Genomic DNA, 11,322 nt, shown 5'->3' with positions numbered 1-11,322 from the left:
TATATATACATGCTGTTAATTACCAGAGGATAGAATTTTCAACATTGTCTGTAAAAAATGCTGACCATGCAATGGAATGTGTAAAATTGTCTTTTTGAGGTAGGGCTACTTTTTTTAAGTAGAGCAATTCTAGTAATTACTGTGGGACAAGTTTGTCAACAGTACTTCATGAATAGTCCGTTTTTGTTATTCAGTAGTTTTTGTGTTTTCCCGTAACCGGTTATGCAATAGATTTTGTGGTGGTTCTGTTTCAAATTTTATAATAATACATAATAGAGTGCTTAAAAAAATATGACAAATGCAATTCAAATGGTCTATGTCATCAATAGGTATCATCAACAGTTTATTGAGATATATCCCAAAACTGGTGTACATTGTGTTTTACACAAAGATCCACAGATCTTTTTTTTTTTTTGACAACTGCAATTTCCCTTTAAAATGACATACCATGTGCAACGTTATTTATGCAATCCAGGTATTTCTCATCTTTTTCGTTGTACATGTACTGTCCTCTTGCTCTCACAATCTTGATAGGGTCATGACTGAAGAACACTTTGCAGGACGGACTACATATGGAGGGAAATGCAAATACAATTTTTTAAAAATGCCATAAATCTAAATGAAAAACAAAGAATAAAGAAACAGAAAACTTGTTTTCAGATGCTTTTTTCATCATGACAGGCACCAGTGCAAACTTTCTCTAGCCAACATTAAATTAAGTAACCAAGTTCCATTAGCTGCAATACACAGGCTACTCATCTCAAATATCCTCAGTTATTAATTCAGTGAATAGGGTGTTCTGATGTTTTTAACATAAAAATCGCCACTTTACAGTAGACATTAGTTCGTACGTAATAACTGCAGTAATGTCTCCTTACCCAACATGTTTCTTTCGGAGATCGATAGTTTTCTGCTTATCTAAATTTTCCGTTGCCATTTCTGTGCCTGTAGGTGCTCACAAACGCGTGTTGACTGTTACCGGAGATAGAAAGAAGAGAAGATGTGTGCGCAAGAGAGCTATCCGCTCAAGTAATGTATATGTGCACACGTGTGTGTGTGTGTGCGTGTGTATGTGCGTGAGAGAGAAAGAGAGAAAGAGAGAGAGAGAGAGAGAGGGAGGAGGTGGTTGTTGTGGGTGGGACAGACCCTTAAGATAACGTCAATGTCATTTCAGTTACTATTGCAAAAGTGGACTGTTCGCTGCACCGTGAATGTAGATTAATAAAGACACATGGAGAAACAGAATTTATTTGGCTCCAACAGAATATCACACAGCATGGGTTTAAAACGAAGTGTCTAGAGCCATTACAACAATGAACAAATTGAAATTCCTAGTCGTTAACAAGGCAAAACTACAACAACAATAAAATGAAAATGAAAGAAACGAAGAAAGTGAAGAACTGAGCAACAAAAATTATTTTGGCTAAAATGACATTAGCTAATAATTTGATAATCGTGGGCTACCAAATTAGTACAAGGTAAATCAAATAAACAGTTGAAACACTGTATAAACACACATTTATAGACACCAAAATTATAAATTGACAAATTACAAGGATTGAGAAAATAAAGCAATGGATTTTTTTTTTGCAATAGACACATTTTGGCAAAGAAAATGAAAACAAAACAAGGAAATGTTTCATTCAAAACTGCACTAAAGATAAACAAATTAACAAAAGCTGAAAGACAAATTTATCTCCCATGTCTTCTATACAAACAAGCCAAACCTCTTGTAAAGAAAGGTTTTGTGACATTTTGTGTAGTAGTAACAATAAATGGACACACATTAAACATTTATGAAAATGCCTACAAATGGCTTTAAAAGGAAGGAAAGGAAATGATGTGACTGGTATGCATGCACATTAACAGTGACACTTATCAGTTTAAAAACAAATATAAAAAAAAACTAGCTTAGCCATTACTGTTTGTTTGTAACGGTATTCTGTACTGTTAAAACAAATATATCCCCAGTGCCACCATAAAAGCGATTCTTACAAATTACAAAATGGCTGAGTAACAGATATCAAGATTCATTTGTGTACTCGGTGCACATTACATCAATACATAAAAAGAAATATAAATTGCACTTTAAACAAATGAAAAAAAAAAAAAAAAAACTGCACACCCATATTCCTCTATACATATATTAATCTACATTTAATGAAAAAAAGAGATGGAGAGAAAGATCTCCTTCAAATTTCCAGTCAATATTTCACTAAATTCTGAATTGATGTTTAGTGATATATTTAATGAACTGTTTTTAATGAACAAAAACTAAACAAAAAAATACAAGATACAGTTAAGTTAAGATACAACTAAAATACAGTTGGGAAACTTATGTTTAAAAAAAAAACCCTACTATAATCATCACATAATCATATGTCTGAGCATGAAGTACAACACCTTATGGAGAAAGGTCTTTCCACTTTCATATTATGAGGAATGCCTGTTAATAAACCAGTTTGTTAACTTAACTTATTTTAAGAATAAAACATGTCGCTATATATATAAAGTAGCAGGTAAGGGTAAAAAGAAAAGAAACCACTAAGAAAGAAATCACTTACCCTTCCTTATGAATACCTATTAAATTCAGTACATACAAAACTACTTTCAGTATAACTATGTCTGCATTGTTCTTATGATCTTAAATGCCCATTAGAGGTTGAGAAAATCAGGACCATAATCCTGCCACCTCCAGCCAGAAAACACATTATAACACCAGCAGTGCTGTGATCATACTGTATATGTTTTAATGTATCTACTGTGTCTGAAGCCTGTTACGAAAGTTCAAAGTAATGGTCAAAATGGTTTTAAAGCTGTAAAAAATAAATTAACAAAATTATGCAATTTTGCGCTCTGGAATGTAGCAGTGTGGGCTGATGATAATCACTGCTGATTTAGGATTAAGGCTCTCGATGACTGCTGTATGTTTGCGCCTTGTACTGTACATTAACACTGTATTTGATGCTTATTAATATTGATTGCTTTAGAATGCTGTTGTTATGGTTACTCAGAATAGCAATACCACAAAACCACAGTATGTCCCATTTGTCAAATTTTCCTTTGACACCCTACGAAAGTCTTTAAGAATGTAAAACTTTCAGCTCCAACAATACATAAACAGCATTTTTAACCTTAATATAGATGCAAAAGAATGCACTAAAATGTCATATTTACAACTCATAGCATAGAGAAGAAGTAACTATTTCCAACAAAAGAATGAATAACAAATGACTTTAGGCACAAAGGCTATAATACACAAAATGAGCAAATCAAAAAAATTAAGCAAAAAGTCATAATGAAAAAGATGGCATCTTGCTGTAGATCAGACTGTGTAGCTCACTGCTACAAAAAGAACCCCACTGAAGAGTGAACAAAAAAAGGTTTGCAGATGGAGGGATGAACGTAGCAACTTTCCATGCATCACGTACACCATCCAATAATAAAGATTTCTGAGTTTCAGTTGCCTGCTTACTCTCGAGCGGCCACAGATGGTGGATGCATCTTGTGTCCTGCTATTTCCATAATTTGAGTCTTTAAGTTGTCACTCTTATTACAAGGTGAGAGTTACACAACAGCAACACTGAGGCGCAGGAGGGCCAGTTGCCACACTGACCTCTTTGCAATAAAGAAATCCAGCAATCAATCACAATTCTTACTTTCTCAAGCCACCAGCCAAGGCGTGACGCCCTTCACAAAGTGAAAAAAAAAGAAAAATTAACCCCTTTAGAGTAACACATTTTTGTTTTGAATCGACAAAGACTGACAGGTTGTTAGTGATTTGCAGAAGCCATATACTTTGACCACACTACAAAGTGATATGTACATGCTTGTTCCGGGCGGGGTATGTGGATGGAGTCTTTAGTCTTTTAAGCTGATAGTATGGATTGGTGTGAACACACTAAACACACAAAGATCTTGTTCAAGACCCAAAGCCGATCCCTCAGTCGCCTCCTCCTTCTTCTTTTCAGTTAACCCCGTTAGTCTGTTTTGGTATCCACTCTCATTCTGGGCCATGCAAATCAGGGCAAACACGCCCTTGTGAATAGTCTCTTACTGGTCAAGACTTTAAATTCCACAGTGCTGATGTGAATGTAACACACGTTGCCATGAGCACACTGAAATGACAGGAACAGCTATGTGAAAGCTTCATGACGTTCTTTTCCCGGAATTAAAAAAAAAAAGTATTTACAAAAAAGTGAAGCCTTATTTACAAACTCCATGCGTTTTGTGTTAGACCGATCACTGCAAAGAAAACACAAAGACACGTATGTTTTAATATAAAAAGGGAGAGTTTCAAAGGCCAAAGGATGTGAGCTATTCCACTCTAATACCACTCAATTGCTTACAATGGTGGCCCAAATTAATAGAACACACGGCATATTTAAAAGGTTTCAGTTGTTTTTGTTGAATTGGCAATTATAATAACCCATAAAACAAATAAAATATCTACAAAGTCATCATTATGCTCTATAAACCATAGAATAGAGCCATTATAAGGAGATTTAGCTCATTTTCCTTACAAAAAAAAAACAAGCTAGGCCTATTTCACTGTCAGTGTCACACAATCATGTTCCTTCACAGAAGAAGCCAAATTACTTGTGTAATCATTGTTAGGTGTGATCATGGTTAAATGGTGATGCAAGAGTCTTAGGACACAGCTGTGTGATTCTTTTGAATGTACAAGGCCTATCCTGCTCATTAAGTGATTGGTAACATCAGGGTTTTGTCACTGAGGCCACACCACCAACTGGTATAAATTCAAAGCCTCTAGAAGTCGTCTTGAAGCACATGTTTATCTTCGAACATGGCTAAGGTGAAGAAGGAGCTAACGAGTGAGCCACAGGTTCGAATAAAGGCCCTTTTTGATGCTGGCTGGAATTACCGCTGCATATCCAAGGACGTGAGATGCAGTCCAAGCACTGTAAAGTACACTTTAGACTGCTATGATGCCAATTCACACCAGAACAGGAAGGAGAGAGGTAGAAAAAAGTGTTGTGGACTGATGAGTCCAAGTTTGAACAGTTTGGCAACAAGCGAAGGGTGTATGTTCGACGGGGGGAGGGGAACAGATATAAAAATGAGTTTCTCTTGTCAACAATTAAACACAGAGGGGGTAGTATTATGGTGTGGGGTGTCATTTCAGCCTCAGGAACAGGTGACTTAGTGAAAATTGATGGCATCATGGATAAGAAAGTATACCACAACATTCTGGTGAGGCACGGAGTACCATTTGGGAGTCATCTTATTGGGCCTGGATTTATTTTCCATGAGGGCAATGACCCTGTACATTCTTCTACTATTGCCGGAACTACCTGCGATGGAAGGAATCTGCTGGAACATTGAAAATGACAGACTGGCCCCCTCAAAGTCTGGACCTCAACCCTATCGAGCACATTTGTGACGAGTTGGACAATAAAGTGGACAGATCTATTGTACATTCAAAGGAAAGCCTTTGGCTTGAGATGCAGAAGGCATGGGATAACATTAGTGTTGAAGTTCTCAGGAAATATATTGACACTATGCCAGAGAGATGTGCTGCTGTAATTGCTGCAAAAGGTGGACATACCAAATATTAAAGTTAAAAGTGGATAAAAACAGTATGACTCACTTCACCTGATATTTGTTGTGCTCAGAGCAAACATCTGCATGTTTCATGAACATTATGAAATTACATCATGTTTTGGAGGCAAAAAAGGTCAATATTTTCAGATCTGTCAGGTGTTCTAATAATTTTGGCCACCACTGCATATATGAATAAAAAAATTAATGTTGTTGACAAAGCTGTGGAATTGATACCTAACATGTAATCACACTTTAAAGAAAATCTATAGGATTTTTGAGGATCTTCTTAAACTTACCTTCTGCCAACATCCAGGCATTGGGAGTCCATCTGGACCCTATAGTGGAGAAAAAAGAAACAGGGAATATTATATATTAATAATATATTAATAGAATATAAATATTATATTTATATATCAATATTTGAAAGTTAACAAGGCTTTCGAGGTATTGTTTAACCATGCTGAAACCCCAAAGTGGCTAACCATAATGATGTGCTATGATGTAACTAATGTAATTGTGAGACTGTGATGGTGCCAAAGGTGCATGCAAAGACAATATTATACAATAATAAAAAAACAAAGAAACAAAAAGTTTTAATAGATTAATTTATGTTGAAACAAACCATGGTAATGAGAAGCATGTTAGCTGATTCAAAAATACAGTAACTAACAATTGGACACACTACAAACTCGTACACATTGTAAAAAGCACAAGAAAAACTAAAGCTTAAAGATTCATGCAAATTATCATTCACAATTTTACTAAAATGAAGTAGGACTTTTATATTGCATATATACTTTAAAACAAACATGCCCTAATGCTCTAGCTCAGTGTTTCCCAACCGGGGTGCCATCTGTCGAGTAAAATTTCCAAAGGGTGCCGCGACTAAAAAAAAGTTGGGAAACACTGCTCTAGCTTAATAACAAACGTTCATTCATATATGCAAAATGACACAGTCAAATGTATAGTTAACTGAAGTCTTTAAACATGGTGATTCAGGATATGGCTTGAAGACTCAGTTTCTTCTCTTCCATAGGATTGAGTGCCCAATTGGAACAGATATATGAGAGGGAACAGAAGAGGGTTAAAGGCTGGGGAAGAGCGACTCATGCTGACACTGCACTAAGTAACGTCTCAGGAGTGGTTTGACACAAGATGGATTATTTAAGGGATCCAAGGTTAATTATTACTGGTTATTTCATCTTAGGAGAGCAAATACTATTCAATAAGCAGAAAGTATTTAATTTTTTCACTTAGGAAAACTAGAATAAGATTAAATGCTATTCCAGAAGGTGAGAAAATCACTAAAATGCTGATATAGGTGCTAGTGAGCAGTTAATGCAGTTTTAAGTGGCCACAGGATGCACAACTAAGTGGATAGTATATATTGCATGCAAAAGGGTGTATTAAACTGTAAGGGAATAAACTACTACTATTGATGCTAAGATACAGTTGGGAAACTTATGTTAAAATGCCTTGTGATTTTACCAATAGAAAGCAGACAGTACATGCAGTACATGTGTTAAAAGGCAATGGGATACCCTACATTAAGCTCTCCTCCACTATTTATGCCATGCATGGAGGTTAAATTAAAGCTTTTTCACCAGAAGCATGCATGAGAGGTGCTCAGCGATGTGGGCGCAAAGCTGGCAGCATGCACGGAGAGGTAGGAAAAGAGGATACTGTACCAATTGGCACGGGGCATCCAGCCCATCCAGGCCAGGCTGACCTGGCTCGCCCTTTTCACCCTTAAAGCCCCGGAAACCCTGTGTCATAGAAATGGAACTGGGAGTGTTACTAGGATAGAGGCTGCAGGCGCCCTTCCGGCCTCCAGACGAGAGAGCACGGCACAGGGCAGAGAAGAGTGGTCCAGTGGTTTCTTAGCAAACCACCGTTTCTTGATATGACCAGTGTTTTAACTTATGTACTTGTAGACCAATTTGTCCTGGCTTTTGTCCTAGAAAGCATCAGGCTTGGTTAGCTAGATTTAGGAATTCCAGTAATTTTTCGAGTAGGCTCCAGTTTTAAATGAATGTTTTTTAGAAAAACAATGCAGATATTTCAGATATCAAGGATGAGGTGGGTTGCCATTTTGACCACGGGACTACTCTTCTCTTAAGGCTCCACTTTCTTCAGTTTTCCAGCTCTCAGCTGGGACATACCAGTGGGCAGGGTGCATCTAATCCAGGGGCACCCTGTTCTCCTTTCTCCCCCTTAGGCCCCTTTTTGCCCTTCTTTCCCTTCTCCCCCTGTGGACACAATAGCTTGGTCAGTGGAAGAATATGTCTGATCAGAGAAGTTTTGTATAGTGTTTTGAGACCAGTATATGTATATGTATTTTTTTAAACTGTATTTAAAGGTGCACGTAGTAGCTTACTTTTTGTTTATATTATATTGGTTGATATGGTAGTCTTGAAGTTATATTGAAAAGTAGTGTTTACTGCATCATGCAATAGCTGATTACATTGTATATATGCTCTATTCATGTCACGAATCCGGTCTATGAACTTCGGTTCACTCACCACCAGAGGTCACCCGCTCACTACATGGACTCTCACACTACACAGACTGTTACACTATACCCTGGACTACATTTCCCATCATCCATTGCACTGATTGCACACAGCTGTAACCAATCACATGCTCACCTGAAAGCTATTACACACACTATATAACATCCACCCAGATCCTGCTCAAGTCGCCGAGTATTGTCTGCGTTTATTACTCTCCTAGTGATAGCACTTTACGGAGCCAGTTCCAGTTTTGCTAGTTTAGTCATAGTCTCGCCTTGCCTGTTTTCCTGTGTTCAGATTCTTGCCTGTGTTTTTGGATTACCCTTTTTGTCTTGCTGTTTCGGACTCTGTTTGCCCCTGCCTGGATTATTGCTATGTACCTGGATTATCTCTCTTTGCCTTGCCCTGTTGAATATTGTTCACCGTCGATCGACCCACGCCTGTTTACTGGACTGCTCTTGTGTTTTGCCCGTACCATACCTGTTCGCTGGTGTTTCGACCCTGCCTGTGTTTGTGACCACGTCTTTTAATAAAAGCTTTGCACATGGATCCGCACGTCTCATGTTCTGGTTACTCCGTAACAGAATACTCGGCCCTACAAGGATCCAGCAGCTTTTCACACGGACATTGGCCAGGTATGGATATGGCAAGACTATTATTAGCCCTCGAGCAGGGCACGCGAACGCTCGAGGACTATGTACAAAAGTATTTAGATCTATCTTATTTTTCTGATCTGCCAGACTGTGTCCTGATAGTCTTTTTCTGCGTGGGCATTAATCAGCCATTAAAGTCAAAGCTCATTCGAGAGGGTCCGTGTTCGCCACTCGTTCAGTTTATGGATTATGCTTTGTTGACTGTTGGTTCATCATTCGCGGAGGAACGCGACACCGCGTCCGCTCGCAAAATGGCGGACACAACAGCGCCCCGTTATATCACAGCTGCCAATCCTTAATTAAGTCAAGTCACAGCTGATCTTCATGAGTCAAGTCAAGTCACAGTTGATCGTCATGAGGCGAGTCAAGACACAGCTGATCTTCCTGAGTCAAGTCTAGTCACAACTGATCTACATGAGTCAAGTCAAGTCACAGTTGATCGTTATGAGTCAAGTCAAGTCACAACTGATCTTCATGAGTCAAGTCAAATCACAGTTGATCGTCATGAGTCAAGTCAAGTCACAGCTTCCATTCCTGAGTCAAGTCAAGTCACAGCTAATCTTCATGAGTCAAGTCAAGTCTCAGCTGTTTATCCAGAGCCTCGTCACGTCTCAGCTGTTAGTCCGGATCATCCAGAGTCATGTCACGTCCTGCCTGTTACACCCAGATTATCAAGGTCAGCCCTTCGGTATCCCAGTCTGGTATCCAGTGTGAGGGATGCACCGCTGGTGTCTGCATGCGCAGCTGGTATCCCCAAACCCACTCACTCTAGCCCTCCTGTTCCTGAACTGATTCCCCTGTCTATATATATATATTATATATATAGGTCAAGCGGCATGGCATCTATTCATCGAGGTGGTGAAAGGTCTACTGGGGTACATGGTACCAAAATTTCAACAGGTCCTTCAGTACACGTACATGGCAGGGTTCAATTGGGTTCATGTCAGGTGAATTTGGAGGCTAAGGCATTCACAGCAATTCAGCTTCATGTTTCTCAAATCACTTCTTGACGTTTCTGGCAGTGCAGCATGGCGCATTATCCTGTTGGTAATGGCCATTACCGGCAAGGAACAAAGTTGCCATGAATGGGTGCATTGGACTACAATAACATTCAGATACCTGACAGGTGTCAGTGATTGTGCCCACAGGCCTGTGTCTGCACAACAGTGCATCCAGGTGCCATATCTGCTGTTGGTTATCGTCATATCCACGCTTGGCCATCGACTTGATGCACCAGGAATCTTGATTCGTCAGACCAGGCCACTTTCTTCCAATCATCCATGGTCCAATCTCGATGCTCAATGATCTTGAGCCCATTTCATGCGTTGTTGGTGATGGCATGCAGTTAGCATGGGGACCCGGCTGGGTCATTGGCTACGCAGGCCCATACGCAGAAGGCTGCAATGAACTGTGTTCTTTGACACATTGCCCTGGTCACCACTGTAGTAGCTGCTGGTGATTTGTCACACTGTGGCCTTGTCGCTGTGAACAATACGCGACAGCCTCCACTCCTCAGTTGTGGATAACACACGGCTGGAAGACGGTTCGTCATTTGGCCATCCGTGCACTACTTTTAATGCATACTCACAAAAGAGGCATGTGAATAACCCACAAAGTGAGCTGTTTTCGAGATCGAAATTCCGAGGCGTTGTGCCATCACAATCTGTCCTTTATTAAAATCCGATAAATCAGCAGTTTTTCCATTCTAAAACCAAACACTCTACTGGCCGAAAGCTGGTCCTTGGGTGGTATATATACTGATTTGTGAACTGCACCTGCAGCACCATTCGGTTGCCAGCCATGCTTATTGTTCTAGGCTGGCGGTGATCATAACATAATGGATCATCACTTAGCAGTTATTGAACAGAACTGTACTGAATAATGACACTACTGTGTTACTAAGTTTAGTTTCTAAAGGGGTGCTTCAATAGTTTTTTTCTAGGCTTCATTGTGTTTATGGAGTGCAGTCTAACATGTGTTAATGCTTCGTTTTTAAAAAAAATTCATTATTTTTCACATAATTTACCTTTATTCCACACCGCTCTGTCCCTTCTCTGAGAAACGATTGTGTGTTATGAATGAAAACTTATGAATGAATGAAACGCCTTTGTCCGCTTGAGAAACGGTGTCTCTTCCGCGGCTCGGTACGGTGTCTCTTTACTTACTCAGTAAGTAAGACACTGTATGACTTTCACGTTAAATTATTTGACTGATTTTTACGTAGAAAGGGCGACAGCGCACCGCATTAAAAGAAATGACATAAGTGGTTTTCATAACCGCTGGCCAAATTCAAAAACGAAAAAAAAATTAAATCATCTTTTAGAGCAAGGGGGCCCCCTGGTGTTTCGGGGGCCCTACGCAGCTTGCGTACTTTGCATATAGGGAGGATCGGCTCCGGAATACTCTGTGCACCATTACCTACTGCAACAAAATATATTGGCAAAAATCTTTTTCCTAAACTGAGTTGTCACAATATAAGGAATTAAATGCATAACTGAATGAAATAGTAAATTATTTAATGTGGGGAAACATTTAATATATATATACAGTATATATATATATATATATATATATATATATACAGTATATAT

The 11,322-nt window shown here is 38.9% G+C and overlaps 2 protein-coding genes across 3 annotated transcripts in view; both read right to left on the bottom strand.

Annotated features, from left to right (window-relative positions):
• The window catches only part of etnppl (ethanolamine-phosphate phospho-lyase), an 8,318-nt gene extending 7,234 nt beyond the window's left edge, over nt 1-1,084 (bottom strand). The window contains exons 1-2 of one of the 2 annotated variants that reach the window (XM_016575982.1): nt 879-1,084; nt 448-566 (exon numbers count right to left, since the gene is read on the bottom strand). In XM_016575982.1, the coding sequence (XP_016431468.1) occupies nt 448-566; nt 879-937 (178 nt within the window). In that variant the 5' untranslated portion in view covers nt 938-1,084. The remainder of the gene's footprint in view (nt 1-447; nt 567-878) is intronic. The other variant, XM_016575983.1, reaches the window with a different exon arrangement.
• A 3,103-nt stretch (nt 1,085-4,187) lies between these two features.
• The window catches only part of col25a1 (collagen type XXV alpha 1 chain), a 345,048-nt gene continuing 337,913 nt past the window's right edge, over nt 4,188-11,322 (bottom strand). The window contains exons 32-34 of the mRNA XM_016575979.1: nt 7,254-7,331; nt 5,862-5,900; nt 4,188-4,245 (exon numbers count right to left, since the gene is read on the bottom strand). Of these exons, the coding sequence (XP_016431465.1) occupies nt 4,243-4,245; nt 5,862-5,900; nt 7,254-7,331 (120 nt within the window). The 3' untranslated portion in view covers nt 4,188-4,242. The remainder of the gene's footprint in view (nt 4,246-5,861; nt 5,901-7,253; nt 7,332-11,322) is intronic.

Source organism: Sinocyclocheilus rhinocerous, unplaced genomic scaffold, assembly GCF_001515625.1.
Source record: "Sinocyclocheilus rhinocerous isolate Xijiao unplaced genomic scaffold, SAMN03320098_v1.1 scaffold1015, whole genome shotgun sequence".
NCBI classification, from domain to species: domain Eukaryota; kingdom Metazoa; phylum Chordata; class Actinopteri; order Cypriniformes; family Cyprinidae; genus Sinocyclocheilus; species Sinocyclocheilus rhinocerous.
This window is presented reverse-complemented; position numbering and strand designations above follow the sequence as displayed.